At 34.8% G+C, this 16,944-nt stretch overlaps 1 protein-coding gene and 1 non-coding gene across 2 annotated transcripts; both read left to right on the top strand.

Annotated features, from left to right (window-relative positions):
• Positions 1–8,663: 8,663 nt before the first annotated feature.
• On the top strand, positions 8,664–14,404 carry LOC132741532 (sulfotransferase 1 family member D1-like). The gene is made up of 5 exons (XM_060729724.1): positions 8,664–8,798; positions 9,591–9,703; positions 12,854–13,180; positions 13,693–13,794; positions 14,264–14,404. Exons 1-4 carry the CDS (start codon positions 8,725–8,727, stop codon positions 13,767–13,769), a joined length of 591 nt encoding a protein of 196 aa, XP_060585707.1. The 5' UTR covers positions 8,664–8,724; the 3' UTR covers positions 13,770–13,794; positions 14,264–14,404.
• A 2,111-nt stretch (positions 14,405–16,515) lies between these two features.
• Positions 16,516–16,677, top strand: LOC132741534 (U1 spliceosomal RNA). The gene has a single exon (XR_009627287.1). It is a non-coding gene; the product is annotated as a U1 spliceosomal RNA (small nuclear RNA).
• Positions 16,678–16,944: the final 267 nt, after the last annotated feature.

Genomic DNA, 16,944 nt, shown 5'->3' with positions numbered 1-16,944 from the left:
CAACGAAAAAACAACTTGTTACCCTTTCCTTCTGTAGCGCCAATATATGTCCAAACGTCGAAAAATATCCAAACGACGATAAATGTCCAAAAATTGACGATAAATGTCTCAATCGCCGATAAATGTCCAAAACTCCTTTAACGATAAATGTCCAAAAATTAACGAAAAATGTCGCAACAAATTAGGTGCTCATAAATGTCCAAATCGGTTAACGATAAATGTCTAACGATAAACTTTTCATATGTTAATTTGTAATTTATTGTATTGGATACTGTAACAGTCTATCCAACTAACCCGTGATTTTACCCTCTAGTTTACCTCCGACGTAAAATGTATCATGCATGATTGTGCATGGCCAGTTGCAGATCCGGATGGGGCGCGGGGGCATGTGCCTTCTTAACTCACCGAAGCAATACGTTTTAGCATTGTTAGTGTTCTTTAATATTTTTGTGCCCCATATAGCGTTGCCATTGTCCGTCCGATTGTCTAAATGTCCGTCCCGAAAGTTTGTGAACGGTATAGGGGCGTGGACAGAGTTGCATATTCCTTTACTGTCAAGTGGTCAAAAGTTAAGAAAAATATGCAACTCTATCTGGCAAACAAAGCAGTTAACCTGTATAAACCATGTGAGCTAATCAAGGGGTTAACTGCTTTGACAGTTAAAATCTAACCTACTGATTCAACAGCGAACAATGCAGACCTTGACAGGATGACGCATTTGCTTGTCGGGGGATATGGTCGTTATAAGCATATACGCAACACGTGTTAAATGGGTTTTGTGACTTTTCTCTGAAGTGCTGCAAAGACGGCCTTTCTCATGCTACATTGATTTAAGACATTTGTATTTGATTATTACTCATTCGCGCGTGACGGACTGAACGCCACTGCGGGACCACCGCCTTATAAATACAGAGTTTTGAAAGGCTACTTACATGTATCCCTCCAGTGTCGACCCAGATCAGTTTGCACACAAATGCGTCACCAGATTAGGGTATTCGCTATTAAACACCAGTAATTGGTAGTTAAGGTTTTGTATGTCCCTACAGTGTGGCACTTTCAAGATCAACCTACATGGTTATACATGAATATAATGCATATATAATCAAGAAAATGTTCAACTTAATAAGGGGAAGTAACTGCTATATTACCATTTTACAGCTTCTGATTGGTTATAATTATGTCGTGGGAACAAGATTATTATTTCGTGGGAACAAGATATTATCTCGTGGGAGCAAGATAATTATTTCGTTGGAACAAGATAATATCTCGTGGGAACAAGATAATATCTTGTGGGAACAAGATAATATCTCGTGTGAACAAGATAAATAAAGACACCCATGTGTCACATCTGTGCCACCGTAATAGACACTTGACGTAATAGTATGTTTTCTTGCTGTGCTGGTTGGATACAAACATGTACATTTAAAAATTACTTATATGTCAAATATTAACTTAACAATATTATATAAATAACACATGCATTATGCTAACTGGTTACTAAAGCATTATCGTTTTTATCAATACAGAGTTATGTAAGAGTTATGTACCCCAGGGTGATATAAGAAATATTCCCCGGGAAATATATTCTAGGAGGGTGATATTCGATCAGAACACATTGTAGGCCTATGGGAGTTTTACATTGAAGGATATATTGAGGTATAATAATATATAAAATAACATATATTATTGCTGTCGGGGTGATAGAGGATATTGTCAACCCGCGAAGTTGTATATTACCCCGAGGCGCAGCCGAGGGTAATATGCCAGTTCAAGGGTTGGCAATATCCGACAGCCATATGTTATTTATTTTATTATACCGAAAAAAACCTTAGGTTCCAAAACATTCATAAGAGAAAATACAGATCAACACTTCAAAATTACAGCGATTTTTTTCTGTAAACACAAAAATGTGTTGATAAAAACAAGACAAACAGACAGACAGACATATCGTTATTTCTTCATTAGAAAATAAATAACAACAAAAAAATCAAATTATTATAATTATTATTAATGGATGCAAAATTACAATTATTTTTAATCATCTATCTATAAAATTTTCATATGTAGTAATTTTTATACACGTGAACATGTACAAGCTTGTAACGGTTTCGCACGAACTTTTCGCTTTCCACGTGAGATTCATTGCTAAAAAAAGATTTTTTTATTAACTATTTAAATTGTATTAGTATGTTTATCTTTGCATTATGTTAACTGGTTACTAAGGCATTATCGCTATGAATACAGAGTTATGTAAGAGTTATGTACCCCAGGGTGATAAAAGAAATATTCCCCGGGGAATATATTCTAGGAGGGTGATATTCGATCAGAACACATTGTAGCCCTAAGGGAGTTTTACATTGAAGGATATATTGAGGTATAATAATATAAATGTTTAAATGACACCATCATATAGCAATTATAATGTTACTATTCGAATACTGTGATATATTTATTTTAATCTGTTGACAAAAACTTTTAACATTTCTTCTCAATTCGACAAACGTTATTTTGAAATAATCACAATTTGTCAATGAATATTTTCATCTTTAAACTGTTTTTGTACCCCCACGTTAGTGGCGGGCATTTAGATTTACCCTTGTCCGTCCGTCCGTCTGTCCGTCCGTCCTTCCGTCCGTCCTTCCGTCCGTCCGTCCGTCCGTTCACTTTTGTGTCGCATGTAACTCAAAAAGTATTTGACCTAGAGTCATGAAACTTTACAGGAATGTTGATCAGCATGTGTAGTTGTGCACCTGGGTATTTTCATCTGGATATTTTTAGTATTTTCAGAGTTATTGCCCTTGACTTAGTAAAATTTTGCAATTTTCAACTTGTGTCGCATGTAACTCAAAAAGTTTTTGACCTAGAGTCATGAAACTTTACAGGAATGTTGATCAGCATGTGTAGTTGTGCACCTGGGTATTTTCGTCTGGATATATTAAGTATTTTCAGAGTTATTGCCCTTGACTTAGTAAAATTTTGCAATTTTCAGCCTTGTGTCGCATGTAACTAAAAAAATATTTGACCTAGAGTCATGAAACTTTACAGGAATGTTGATCAGCATGTGTAGTTGTGCACCTGGGTATTTTCGTGTGGATATTTTTAGTATTTTCAGAGTAATTGCCCTTGACTTAGTAAAATTTTGCAATTTTCAACTTGTGTCGCACGTAACTCGAAAAGAATTTTACCTAGAGTCATGAAACTTTACAGGAATGTTGATCAGCATATGTAGTTGTGCACCTGGGTATTTTCATGTGGATATTTTTAGTATTTTCAGAGTTATTGCCCTTGACTTAGTAAAATTTGGCAATTTTCAACATGTGTCGCACGTAACTCAAAAAGTATTTGACCTAGAGTCATGTAACTTTACAGAAATATTGATCAGCATGTGCAGTTGTGCACCAGGTATTTTCGTCTGGATTTATTTAGTATTTTTAGAGTTATTGCCCTTCACTTAGAAAATTTTTGCAATTTTCAACTTGGATTTGACATAGTCATTAAACCTTATTGGCAGGTTGCTCAGCATATTTTAGATTTGCACCTGGGGTTTCGCTTGTGGATTTATCAAATATTTGTAGAGTTATTTCCCTTGACTTAGTAAAATGATTGACAGAACAGCGGCGCGGTGGGGGCACCCGTGTCCTATGGACACATTTCTAGTTACACATATATTAACTGGTTTACACTTGGTTATGTCTTGGTTGCAACTTCGGTAATGTACTGATGCCATTTCTTACGGTCTTCTGTACCATATATCTGCAATCTCGTACCAACAAAGGGCATCAGTACATAACCGAAGGTGCAACCAAGCATCGGCCCATCTAGATTCTCTTATAATATTGCGGATTTCTAATATTATGCCACTGAACCGACCAAAATTCAGCAAAAGTCGTCTCACGCTTACAACATTCGGCACATCCTGCATTATATCAGGTGAAATGTAAATTCTAGGTAGGTAAATGTCACATAACTGCACAACACTACTAAGATGACATCTGCTTAAGACGTATCTCATTGCCGGATTTTCGTTTTTAAACAGTATCGCACTATCTTAACTTGTATAAGTAGTGGTAGATTTGTAAATATGAACGAACTCGGTGCAATCGGTCTTCGTCGACGTTGCATATTTTCGACAAGTGAGCGCAGAGAAATAACATCGTTAGTCAAGTCATTGGCAGTAACGCTAACACTATTATTGGCAGTATCGATATCACTTGGTAAGTTCTCCGGTGTCATTGTTATCCAAATTATTGTCATTTGCAGTATCGATATCACTTGATAAGTTCTCCGTGTCATTGTTATCCAAATTGTCATTTGCAGTATCGATATCACTTGGTAAGTTCTCCGTGTCATTGTTATCCAAATTATCATTGGCAGTATCGATATCACTTGGTAAGTTATCTGTGTCATTGTTATCCAAATTGTCATTTGCAGTATCGATATCAATTGGTAAGTTCTCCGTGTCATTGTTATCCAAATTGTCATTTGCAGTATCGATATCACTTGGTAAGTTCTCCGTGTCATTGTTATCTAAATTATCATTGGCAGTATCGATATCACTTGGTAAGTTCTCCGTGTCATTGTTATCCAAATTGTCATTTGCAGTATCGATATCAATTGGTAAGTTCTCCGTGTCATTGTTATCCAAATTGCCATTTGCAGTATCGATATCACTTGGTAAGTTCTCCGTGTCATTGTTATCCAAATTATCATTGGCAGTATCGATATCACTTGGTAAGTTATCTGTGTCATTGTTGCTATCATGATCACTCTTAGTTTCAACAAAATATATCTGCTCTGATTCGTAAATTATATTTCAAACTATTTCCTTGTCATAGCTTAGTGCTACATAATGTTCCCCTTCACCTTCGGGATAGTGACCTAGAACGATCATAGGTAAATTTTCATTTACCTCGCCGTCGGGGAGACCATTTGGACTTATTAGTGTAGTCCTGCTGTTTAAAGTTGAAACTACTAAAATTTGTGCATTATAGATATTTGAAATTGCTTGTAATGTAATGTGATCACCATATTCCGCATTTTGTCCCATACGGAATAGATGTCGGGGATTCTGTAATTGATTCATGCCAAAAGGAGCTCCTCCTCAAGAAACTTATAAGGTCATTGCGCAATGTTGCTTCAGATCTAAAAACACCAATATTGTTTAACTGAAATGCTATGGCCAAAAACTGACAATTGCCATATCCCGGAGGATTATATTATTATAAGTTATATTAGTGTTCACTATTAATCAAACTGCGCTTTAGTCGTGACAATAACTCAAAACCTGATTAATACATTTTCGAAAAACGTAGAATAAATTAATTCTGTCGAAAGACTTCAGCAAATTGATGGTAGAAGCAAGAATATAATTTAAATATAGATGAATTATTATTGTACACAGACCACTTGCTCATAAGTCAACGTTTTATTCTGCAAATCATTTTCAAAAGTACATGTACAAATGATGTCTGTACCAAACTCATATTTATGATACTTTCAAATCAATACTTATCTTGAAATTCAATTGATATACATAATGAATTATGTAATTATTGTATATTTTATTGAACAGATCACCTATAACAGTGGTTTTACGGGTGATTTGCTACACAAACCTTCCTCGGGTAAGTCGAGGAAGACTTTCAAATATGAATACCAATTATACACTTGAGTTCACCTTGACCAAGGCGTCCTCAATTCGTCCTTAAGGAAGCCTTTTCCGAGTTTGAGTGGAGGTTGAGTTCGAGTGACGACACTGAATATAGCTATAAGTGTAGAGTGGCGCAATGCAGATGTTAACAAGATATGTTTGTAAAACATGTATGCCCCCCCCCCCTAAACACAGCCAATTTAATATTATAACATTAGATTTTTAAATGTGTATAAAAAATGCATAGTAAATTTGTTATGGAATACATGTACAGTAAAAACTCGCTAATGAGACCAATGACGGGACTTTACAAATCTGGTCTTAATAGCGGGTTGGTCTCATTAATGAGTTTGGCCAAACAGAAAACTAGGCAATATATTAAGGGATATCATGTACTGTACACATGTTTAATTCTGGGCTAACCTATTTCAAATGAGAAGATATAAAGCATACACTATTATTTTTTTATTTTCATTTATTTTCTTTTACTTTTTAACATTATAAAATTTTTAAACTTCTTTAGAGGTACAAAACGTATTATGAATGTCTTTAAACACAAACATATTTTTACATTATTGTTAAAAGAATGACACGACTTACTCTATTAAATCACCATTTTACTACAAAGCACACCGAACAATTAACCTTTAATTATTTTCACAGTTTTCATCGCCGATAACAACTTCAAAAACCTAATCGTTTTTGTTTAAAATTATGGAACGAAAGAGATAATGATAGCAGCAACACCTCTAAAAAACTTATTGAAAGTTTTCTGTTCAATACTTTGTTGTTTTAATCCCCCAGTTATGACATTAAAGGTGTGAAATTAAGAAATTATCGGCAATATTATTGATCATTTCCGGGTTTGATACAAAGTAACCTTGACCTCTGCCGTAAACTGGATGTCGTAATATGTCGTAAAACTAGGACAACTGTTGTTTACATCACGTGTCAAAAAGATTTCAGCAATATACACGCATGTCAATATCAAGGTGAGAAAGTGCCCGCGGTCGTATTTATGGGTTTCCAAACGTACAGAATTTACGAAATGGGACTGAATTTACTGGTCGCATTACGGAATAACGGGGTGGTCTCAAAATCGGGGTTAGCGACCATTAAAATAAAGAATAAAAAATTCGGGTCTTTAAAAAATCGTTCGTATTAGCGGGTTGGTCTCGAAAACGGGGTGGTCGTAAAGCGGGTTTTTACTGTATATAATTGCCATGGGGCAGAACCAATATGACCCATGGGTCCATGAATTGAGTAAACCCTGTAGTTGTCAATGAGACAATGTAACACACAAAATATCTTCTAAAAACACGCTTTTCATAGTGAGGTCACTGTGACCTTTACCTTTGACCTACTGACCCCAAAATCAATAGGGGTCATCTACTAGTCATGGCCAACATCCACACCAAATATGAGGACCATCAGCCAAAGCATTGTCTAGTTATTGAGCGGAAATGGCATGGTCTACGGACCGACTGACCGACCGACCGACATGGGCAAAGCAATATACCCCCACTAAGGGGGGCATAATAACTTATTTTATTTGACTATTTTATCGTTGGTACCGGTTGCCCATATGACCAACGTCCCCTTAAGATTGTTAGTATATTATTTTTCGGGGGATAGTGAATGATACAGAGTTCCAGAGGCGACCCTGGTTCTTTTAAGTGCCCGGTGTAAAGCACCAGTACAATGCACCTCGGTTTAACTTATTTTTTTGCCTTTGATAGTAAGGGAGAGAGACTGTATCCAACAATCAACTTACTAGTATTTTCAAATACATCTTTAAACTTTTTTAACAATCTCACAAGCATCCCGCTAGAGTCCCAGTGGTCGGTCGGGTGATACAGGAACGACCGGGGTACGTCCGTAACTCTGTCGGCAACGTCCGGGATGATCAAGGGCTCTGCCGGGGCTCTACCGGTGATTGTCGGCTCTCTATCTGACCGTACTGGGGCTCTGCCGGGATCATCCGGGACTCTGCCGACATCATCCGGGGCTGTGCTAGCATGGATCTCAGCTTTTATGATCTCTTTGATCGAAGACTTAACAGCGTTTGAATATCGTGTTAGGTCATCCGTCGTCCACTTACTATCTGCATTATCCGTAGTTTCAACTGGACTCTGCATGGATGGCCAGGAGTTCATCCTGGTTGTTATAAGTATGGAAATTGGGTATCACCGTAGTGCTACCGGGGTTATTGAGACTGAAACAATATTTTCATCCCGGATCGTCTGGGGTGGTCCTGGGCTTTGCCGGGATGCTGGTGAGAACGCTACTTAAATCGGTACTTTTAATCCCTATGGAAACCTTTATAACTGGCTGATGCATTACTGTTGATCATAGAAATAAGTGCAATTAACATATGAAACATATGAACATTTATCGTTAACCGATTTGTACATTTATGAGCACATAATTTGTTGCGACATTTTTCGTTATTTTTTGGACATTTATCGTTAAAGGAGTTTAGGACATTTATCGGCGACTGAGACATTTATCGTCAATTTTTGGACATTTATCGTCGGTTGGACATTTTTCGACGTTTGGACATAAAACAGCGCTCACCTTCTTACAAACCCACGAATAAGGGTTTGTAGAAAAGCATCAAGCATAAGAAATATTTCCACTCTGCATCAATAAAGGAATGTAACTGTAAATAGAAAAAGTGCATAGGACTTTAAAATATAACTCTATTTGCCCGAGATGACAAAAAAGAATATATTTTTTAAAGGTCTTAATATGTGATGGAAATTATAAACATAGCACCAACACTTTGAAAAAAGTAAATAAGGTTTTTGAGAAATCATATAAAATAATTTCGTTTACGGCAAATTCTTGTAAACATTGTTAGGCCTTGTAAAATGTAAATTGTATATGATAAAAGGATATCATGTTTCTACTAGTTAAACTTTATGTACTAAGTGTACTTGTGGCTAAAGAACGCGCATTTTATGCAACAAATTCAACTATCTCATGATATATTTAGTCCAAGGCCGTTGTTCGAGATTGCGAAGTTTACAGTAGATATATAGTGTCTGTGAAGACACGTTGATTCAGGAAATATGTCAAAAATCAGTGTGGAAGTGCCCGACGGAAAGACATATAAGTACATATATGAATCTGGATTACTTTATGAGTAAGTGGGTGATTTCATTTATATAATATATCATGAGTCAATGATCGCTTAAATAACCTTTTTCTTACATATGAGTTTTTTTAACAAAACGGTCAATTAAAATATTTGTGAGGTTTCCACCACATTAATTAATGATTGATCTGTATGTATGTTTAGTTTGCTTTAAAGTTTTTAACGCAATATAAAGTAAATTGTAGATCTGTGTTGTAAATGTCAACACAAATGTTGAATCGAGTAAATCCTGCAAACAAAATTGAACATATGGAATAAATATCATAATAGATAAATCAATATTGTATTTTTATACTGTGTATGTCTAGTAACGCCGGAATGTGAAGCTAACGCACGTTTCGTGCAAAATGTAACGCAGAATTGTGCAATAAATGACGGATACATGGCAGGATTTTCAACGCGATAAGTAAACTTACAATAATATTTTTTATTAAAAAAATTGAGAAAAAAGGAATAGCCGCATACGGCTGCCAAAAAACACTCAAAACGATGGTCAAGCCACCATTTACACCAGTGAGCAATTTCGAAATAATCTTGATGAGGTATAAAGTATAAAGTCTTCGCAGCCGTATGCTGCTATTCCTTTTTTTAGTTTGGTTAAATAAAGGTCGTATTGACCAGTTTACTAACCATGTTGGAAATCCTGCCAGGTTTCCGCCATTTATTGCACAATTCAGCTTTACTTTTGCACGAATCGTGCGTTTATTTCACATTCCGGCGTTACTGGATATGCTTATACTGTTTTGCAGGCAAATCTAGTTTTATCTTGCTTAATTTCAGTGAGTTGATTTTGAATTTAGTGCCTGACAAAGACCTTAAAACGCAAATTGAAAATATACTTAATCTTGATATTCGGGAAAATGATGTTTACCTGGCGACCTTTCCGAAAAGCGGTAATATTTTTTTTGGCTTTTTTTGCGTGAGTAAAATATGAACTTTTTTATGCTTTACAAAATATAAGGTCTTGTTGTGATAAAATAATGTTTTGTAAATAGGTTAAATGTATTCATTTATTTATTATAATGAATGTGTTCTTCAAGATTTCTGTTTTGAGTTTATCTGGAATATTTAGGTCAAGATAAAGAACGGATTTTTTTTGGTTTATTTATAGTTTTCGGAAGGAAACACCTGGATGTTAAAAACTTCATTCAGTAAATGTGGTTTAAGTTTTGCAAAATGATAGCATGACACAGTTATCTACGGAAGCGTCCTGGTGCCAATTCATAATGTTCTATAAAAAAATAAACTCCTACGTAGGAGATAAAAAAAGCCTAATTAGGAGTTTGTAACTCCTTCGTAGGACTTTTAAACTCCTACGTAGGACTTTATAACTCCTACGTAGGAGATAAAAAAGCCTAATTAGGAGTTTATAACTCCTACGTAGGACTTTATAACTCCTACGTAGGAGATAAAAAAGCTTAATTAGGAGTTTATAACTCCTACGTAGGACTTTTAAACTCCTACGTAGGACTTTATAAATCCTACGTAGGACTTTATAAGTCATACGTAAGACTTTATAACTCCTACGTAGGAGATAAAAAAGTCTAATTAGGAGTTTGTAACTCCTACGTAGGACTTTTAAACTCCTACGTAGGACTTTGTAAGTCTTACGTAGGAGATAAAAAAAAGCCTAATTAAGAGTTTATAACTCCTACGTAGGACTTTAAAACTCCTACGTTAAAGTCCTACGTAAGAGATAAAAAAAGGCGTAATTAGGAGTTTGTAACTCCTGCGTAGGACTTTTAAACTCCTACGTAGGACTTTATAAATCCTACGTAGGACTTAATAAGTCATACGTAAGACTTTATAACTTCTACGTAGGAGATAAAAAAGTCTAATTAGGAGTTTGTAACTCCTACGTAGGACTTGTAAACTCCTACGTAGGACTTTGTAGAATTTATTAGTCCTACGTAGGACTTTATAACTCCTACGTAGGACTTTATAACTCCTACGTAGGAGATAAAAAAAAGCCTAATTAGGAGTTTATAACTCCTACGTAGGACTTTTAAACTCCTACGTAGGACTTTATAACTCCTACGTAGGAGATAAAAAAAGCCTAATTAGGACTTTATAACTCCTACGTAGGACTTTGTAACTCCTACGTAGGACTTTAAAACTCCTACGTAGGACTTTATAACTCCTACGTAGAATACATATCAAAGAACTGAAAGCACAGAATTCGACGGACATGTATGCTAGAGTATAACTTAAGATAGCATATTATGTAGGAAAATAAGTTATATGAGCCGCGCCATGACAAAACCAACATAGTGCATTTGCGACCAGCATGGATCCAGACCAGCCTGATCAGGATCAATGCTGTTCGCTTACAAACCCTATTACAAGTAGAGAAACTGATAACGAATAGCATGGATCCTGCCCCCCCCCCCCCCCCCTATAAGGATTTAATCATTTGAAACGGCCGAAAATGGATAAATTGCTCGTTTTGTTCAGCTAGTTCGTATTGAAATCGTAATCATTAAAGCCTAAAATTTTAATATATGCTTGATGTCGAGTAAGTTTTTTTCGAATAGCTGTAAAGCAATTTTTCGGGATACATCGCCAATGTTTACAGACACCTCACCCTAAGACACTGTACACTCTAGAAACCTGAGACACTTTATTAAAAGGTGAAGTGTTGCGGCATGACCGTGTGACTAGTAGCCTAATGATCGCTAGCCGCATGGGTTCAAACCCCGTTAGGCGCAAGCCGTTGTTTCCTTGAGCAAGAAACTTTACACTCATTGCGAAGTACGTACTGGTTGGTTCCAGGAACGGATTCGAAAAGTGTGTCTATAAGCTTATAGCTTCCTACACAATCAAACTTAAATAAATTCTGTATGAACCAAAGGTGAAATGTCCTCTATATTTAAGATTTGACGGGGGGGGGGGGGGGGTAAGTGTCTTGTTCCTTCGCCGATATACCGGTCCGGAATGTTGAGATCTGCATTTTTTATAAAGTCATAAAGTCCTACATAGGAGTTATAAAGTCCTACGTAGGAGTTATAAACTCATAATTAGGCTTTTTTATCTCCTACGTAGGAGTTATAAAGTCCTACGGAGGAGTTAAAAAGTCCTACGTAGGAGTTTAAAAGTCCTATGTAGGAGTTAAAAAGTCCTACGTAGGAGTTTAAAAGTCCTACGTAGGAGTTATAAACTCCTAATTAGGCTTTTTTATCTCCTATGTAGGAGTTTTAAAGTCCTACGTAGGAGTTATAAAGTCCTAAGTAGGACTTTGTAAGTCCTACGCAGGAGTTATAAAGTCCTACGTAGGAGTTTAAAAGTCCTACGGAGGAGTTACAAACTCCTAATTAGGCTTTTTTATCTACTACGTAGGAGTTTATTTTTTTATAGAACATTATGAATTGGCACCAGGACGCTTCCGTAGTTATCATACAGAGGATATTAAATGAGTTTAGGTCTAATACTCAATTTATTGAACGTGTTAAATAAAATCATATTATGCGAGCCTCTGGCGAGCACAATATTGATTTATTCAACGAGTTTAATAAATTAAGTATTGAATCTACACGAAAATGATATTTTATTTATCACATAATTTAAATAAGAAAAGAGTCATTTTCCATTGACGTGCCTATAGAGTGACGCTATTAACAATTGCACGCTTTAACGCAATGTTTATATATAGCGCATATGACGTCATTACACTAGTGTAATATCGTTGTTATTAATTAAATGGCTTTATCAACACACCCGTTCCGATTTTGCGACTCCGTAAAAATGGTATTGCACGGCCGTGCATATATATTGACGTTACGCCATTAGCGTTATACAAACATAGTGTAAAGACGCGTTATACTATAGGCGCGTCAATGAAAAATGACTTATTTCACATTAAACGGTCTTTATTTTGGGTATGTGATAAATAGAATATTAGATTCGTGTAAGTTCATTACTGAATTTATTGCACTCGTTGATTCAACTCGTGCAATAAATTCAGTATTGCAATTACACTCATTCAATATCCTCTATTTATCACACTCATGCACCGCGGTTTATGCGATAAACTCTTATACTTCTAGGAACACACTGGGTATGGGAAATTTTGGGTATGTTGAAAAATGGGAGATCGACATACGATACGAAAACAAAACAATCAGCAACATTGGACTTTCAGTCACCAGAACTTATCGGAAATATTACATCACCAAGGATCCTGAACTGCCATTACCCGTGCAAACTAACACCGAAGGGAGTATTCAATAAAGGAGTGAAAATAGTTCATGTTATGCGAAACCCAAAAGATGTTATTGTATCTTGCTATTATCACATGAAGATAATGGCTGGTGAGCTCTTTCAATTAAGTTTCCAAGAGTTTCTTCCCTTGATGATTGGTGACTATGGCACATGTAGGTTTGATTTCTGTAACACTGTAAAGATCATAATTATGATTTACCAGCTTTATAAGTGGAAGAAGGCCTCATGAACCTCTTTGTGTATTATTTCAGGCACAACGGACACGTGAGTTCAACCACGGACATTGCGTTTATTAATCGAAAAGTTTCCGAGCATAAACAGATCCGAAGTCGTGAGCTTGATTCGAACCCACAGCGATGAGGGCCTAGTTGTTTGAAGGAATTGACCTTAGCCACTCGACCATGATCGCCTTATTATATCTTTTTGTCCCTTTTCAGTAGAAGTTCAAAAAAAAAAAAAAGAAAAAGAAAAAACGTTTATTGTTGTTTGTTTTTTTTCTTTCAATACGAAAATATATTTTGTTTTACTAATCATTAGAAATTTGACATACAAAAAATTTCATATTGTATTATACCGCTATTAACTCGCACATTTTACATTATATAGGACAATTTATACAAAACTCTAGCATAACTTATAGATAATGTGTCTTTATTCATTTCAGACTTTTTCTACCCATGGTTCAAATACGTAAAAGAATGGGAGAGATTTTTCAAAGAAACATCCAGATCAAATACTTAACATATACTATGAAGACTTAAAGGAGGTATATTAAAATAAATTTCTGTAAATTTACTAGGAAATCTGGTTTGATAGATTCATATAAATTGCAATTATAGAACTAAGTTAGTTCTTTAATTAAATATGCTATTTGGTGTTACACAGTGTGAAGAACAAAAACATTTTACAGTCACAAATGAAAAAGATAAAACACATATTCAATAGGTAAGTATTCAGTTTTTTTGTTTTGCCTGTAATCGCCATGACAAAATACCGCATAATAAAGTCTTAACCGAAACCGTGTAGTAACAAGCAAGGATTTCCGTTTCTTGGATTCAGTTCAAACTGTGCTACCATCAAACCATGGAGACCGATTTTCCTTTGATAAATGATTCCTTTATTTATATAAAAAATCAACAGATTGAAAGTAATATGTCTGTAAATTTTCCTTTTATAATGCATCCATGCTACTTAAATACAACTTATACATAATATTTCTAATCTGATTTTAATAGGATTCCGTCCGGGAAATAAAGAAAATGGACACATTTCTTGGAACGGGACAAACTGATGATGTTATCAAAGAGATAGCTGAAGCATGTAGATTTAAAAACATGAAAAAAGCTGATGCAGAAGTGAAGTTGCCCGAGGAGTTCATGATTACAGCAGGAAGACCATGTTTGTATAGATTAGGTATCTATCATTGCTGTTTAGACAAACTACATCAAAATTTGTTTCTTTATTTTTTTCATAATGCTTTTTGGTCGTCATTGGTTGCTTTTTTTTATAATAAAATCATTTTATTAGTTGATATATTAAAATTTGATAATAAACAATCATTTTTTTTCTTTTTTTGGTTTTCTTTAAATACAATTGTATCCAAGTTACATGTAAGTTAAAGAACCTGTAACACAATTTTTCTATAGTTTTAAATCATAAATATGATGCTCTTATTAAGATTTATCAAAATTGTAGGTTCCAAAAAGCATTATTTATAAAAATATTCCCGAATTTAACATTTCATGTAAATAAAGGGAGGTAATAAAAGTTTTATTTTCTGTAAAGTTTAAGTCAAATTATACAATAAGAAAAGAATGCATAAATTTTAATGATTACATATAATATGCACAAATATTTGCAGTACATATTTTACATATTCTTCGATGTTTGAAAATTGTTTTCTTTGCATAATTATGTACATATATATAATTTCACTTAGTGTGATTTACCACCTTGATTTTAAGTACTATTTCTTCCAGTGGTAATACAGTACTCTTAAAATTATATTGCTGTGTCGCTTATTACTGTGATTTTTTCGTGTTTTTTTTTCTTGACCCTAAACATGCAATATTCTTTAATTAAAATATTCCCGTCTGCTGTAGGTGTAAAATCAAGTATACTAAGTGAGAGCTTCCAGAAAAGCTTAATGCACGATGGCTTGGAGATTCACGTTTATCATCGGAAAGAGTTGAAAGCAGCACAAGATCATTTTTGGTTAGTTTTGTTCATTCTGACAGAAAACATTTCAAAAATGGTTAAATCGTCATTCAAACATTTTTTTCAGGTGAAGTAGGTGACTGGAAAAATCACTTCACCCTTGAACAAAATGAGCAAGTGGATGAATGGATTGAGGAAAATTTGGTTGAAACAGAACTTTCGTTTAAATACACACTTTGAATACAAACAAGAAATATACATAAATATGTAAGAGATGTACATAAAACAACGAGACTTTAACTTTTAAAAACACTGTGTATTTTTCATACGCGCCTTACAAGGACACAGATATCGATACAAAAAGAGAAATAAAATATAGGAATTATTGGAAATGTAAAATTCCTCTTTAAGAAATAACTAATCTAAAAGCTATACAGTAAACACAGCTAAGATTAACAATTCGTTTTTTACTTGAAATCAAGAAAGGCATTGACTTATCTATACATCATATAAATGTATATAAATATATAGAGACCAATGTAACAACATTACCAGTGCATGGGGGGGGGGGGGGGGGGGCAAAAATAATGAATTCTATACTTGATTATTTAGGACATAATGATATAAGATTGTTTTATGATACTAATTAGTTAAAATTGTTTTCATATAAGGGAGTAATTTATACAAGATTTGCAGAACGAGTTTTGGCACTGCCAAAATTGGAAAGCAATTTTTGAACCAATATGAGAAAAATAGAAATACGATTTAGCTCTCACGGTTTTAGCTCGACATTTTTTTTACTTATATATATGCGTATAAAATTATGTAAAATATAGGATATCGAAAGGATTCATACTTTGACAAAACTAATTTGACAAGACAGACCGGTTAAATTTATAAAAAGGAAACGTTAAGATTTGTTCAAACATTTCTTGGTTTGCTTTTAGAAAAAGTAAACCCCGCCCGGCGATACATGTACTACGACCTTTGAAGGTAACTAGGGTTTGACTTGATTATAACTTGCCTTAGTAGTCAGTCTATTTTTAGAACAAACATGGAATAAAAAGAAAATGTTAACAGTGCATAAATTGGATGCAAATTCTTCTATTTCTTTGAAAATTGTAAAATTACAATTGTACGTACTGAATTTATATCAAAACTTAAATAGAAGAAATTGTAGAGATTTCAGTAATATTATAATAAAAATAGGCAAAGAATCAGTATAATTAATGTACTTGATTTAATTCAAGTGTATGTAAATGATAAACGAATAGCTGTAACGTTTTATTTTGTGTGGTCGTATAAAGTCTTTTGAAAATGTGTATATCTCATACTTACCTGGTACAAGGAACACCGTGATCTGCAAGGCGGTTTCCCCAGAAAGAGGCCTTTCCATTGCACTTCGGTTGGGCTGACGTCTGCGATAGCCCCAAATGTGGGTTACTCGGGTACGCAATTTATTGATGTGGGGACTGCGTTCGCGCTATCCCTGAATAATTCACTTATCATAACATAAAAAACTGACGTGATCGTGTAGACCAAACTTATTGTAGCAAGTGTTGTTTCCTGTTGAATTTGTAAAATTCTTTTTTATTTGCCTTAAACAATATTTTATGTAATAGAAAGAGCACCGAAACACGAGGCTATCTGATTTGTACGAGGGGGCGTAGCCCCCCGAGTATAAATCAGATTGCCGAGTGTTTTGGTGTTCTTTCTCTTTTGTATCATAGTCATACATAAAAACACGTTCCCTGCTGTC

Source organism: Ruditapes philippinarum, unplaced genomic scaffold (assembly GCF_026571515.1).
Source record: "Ruditapes philippinarum isolate M1 unplaced genomic scaffold, ASM2657151v2 ctg15118_1_1_1_1, whole genome shotgun sequence".
Taxonomy (NCBI): domain Eukaryota; kingdom Metazoa; phylum Mollusca; class Bivalvia; order Venerida; family Veneridae; genus Ruditapes; species Ruditapes philippinarum.
The sequence above is the reverse complement of the archived record's forward strand: the minus strand, read 5'-3'. Positions and strand labels throughout refer to the sequence as shown.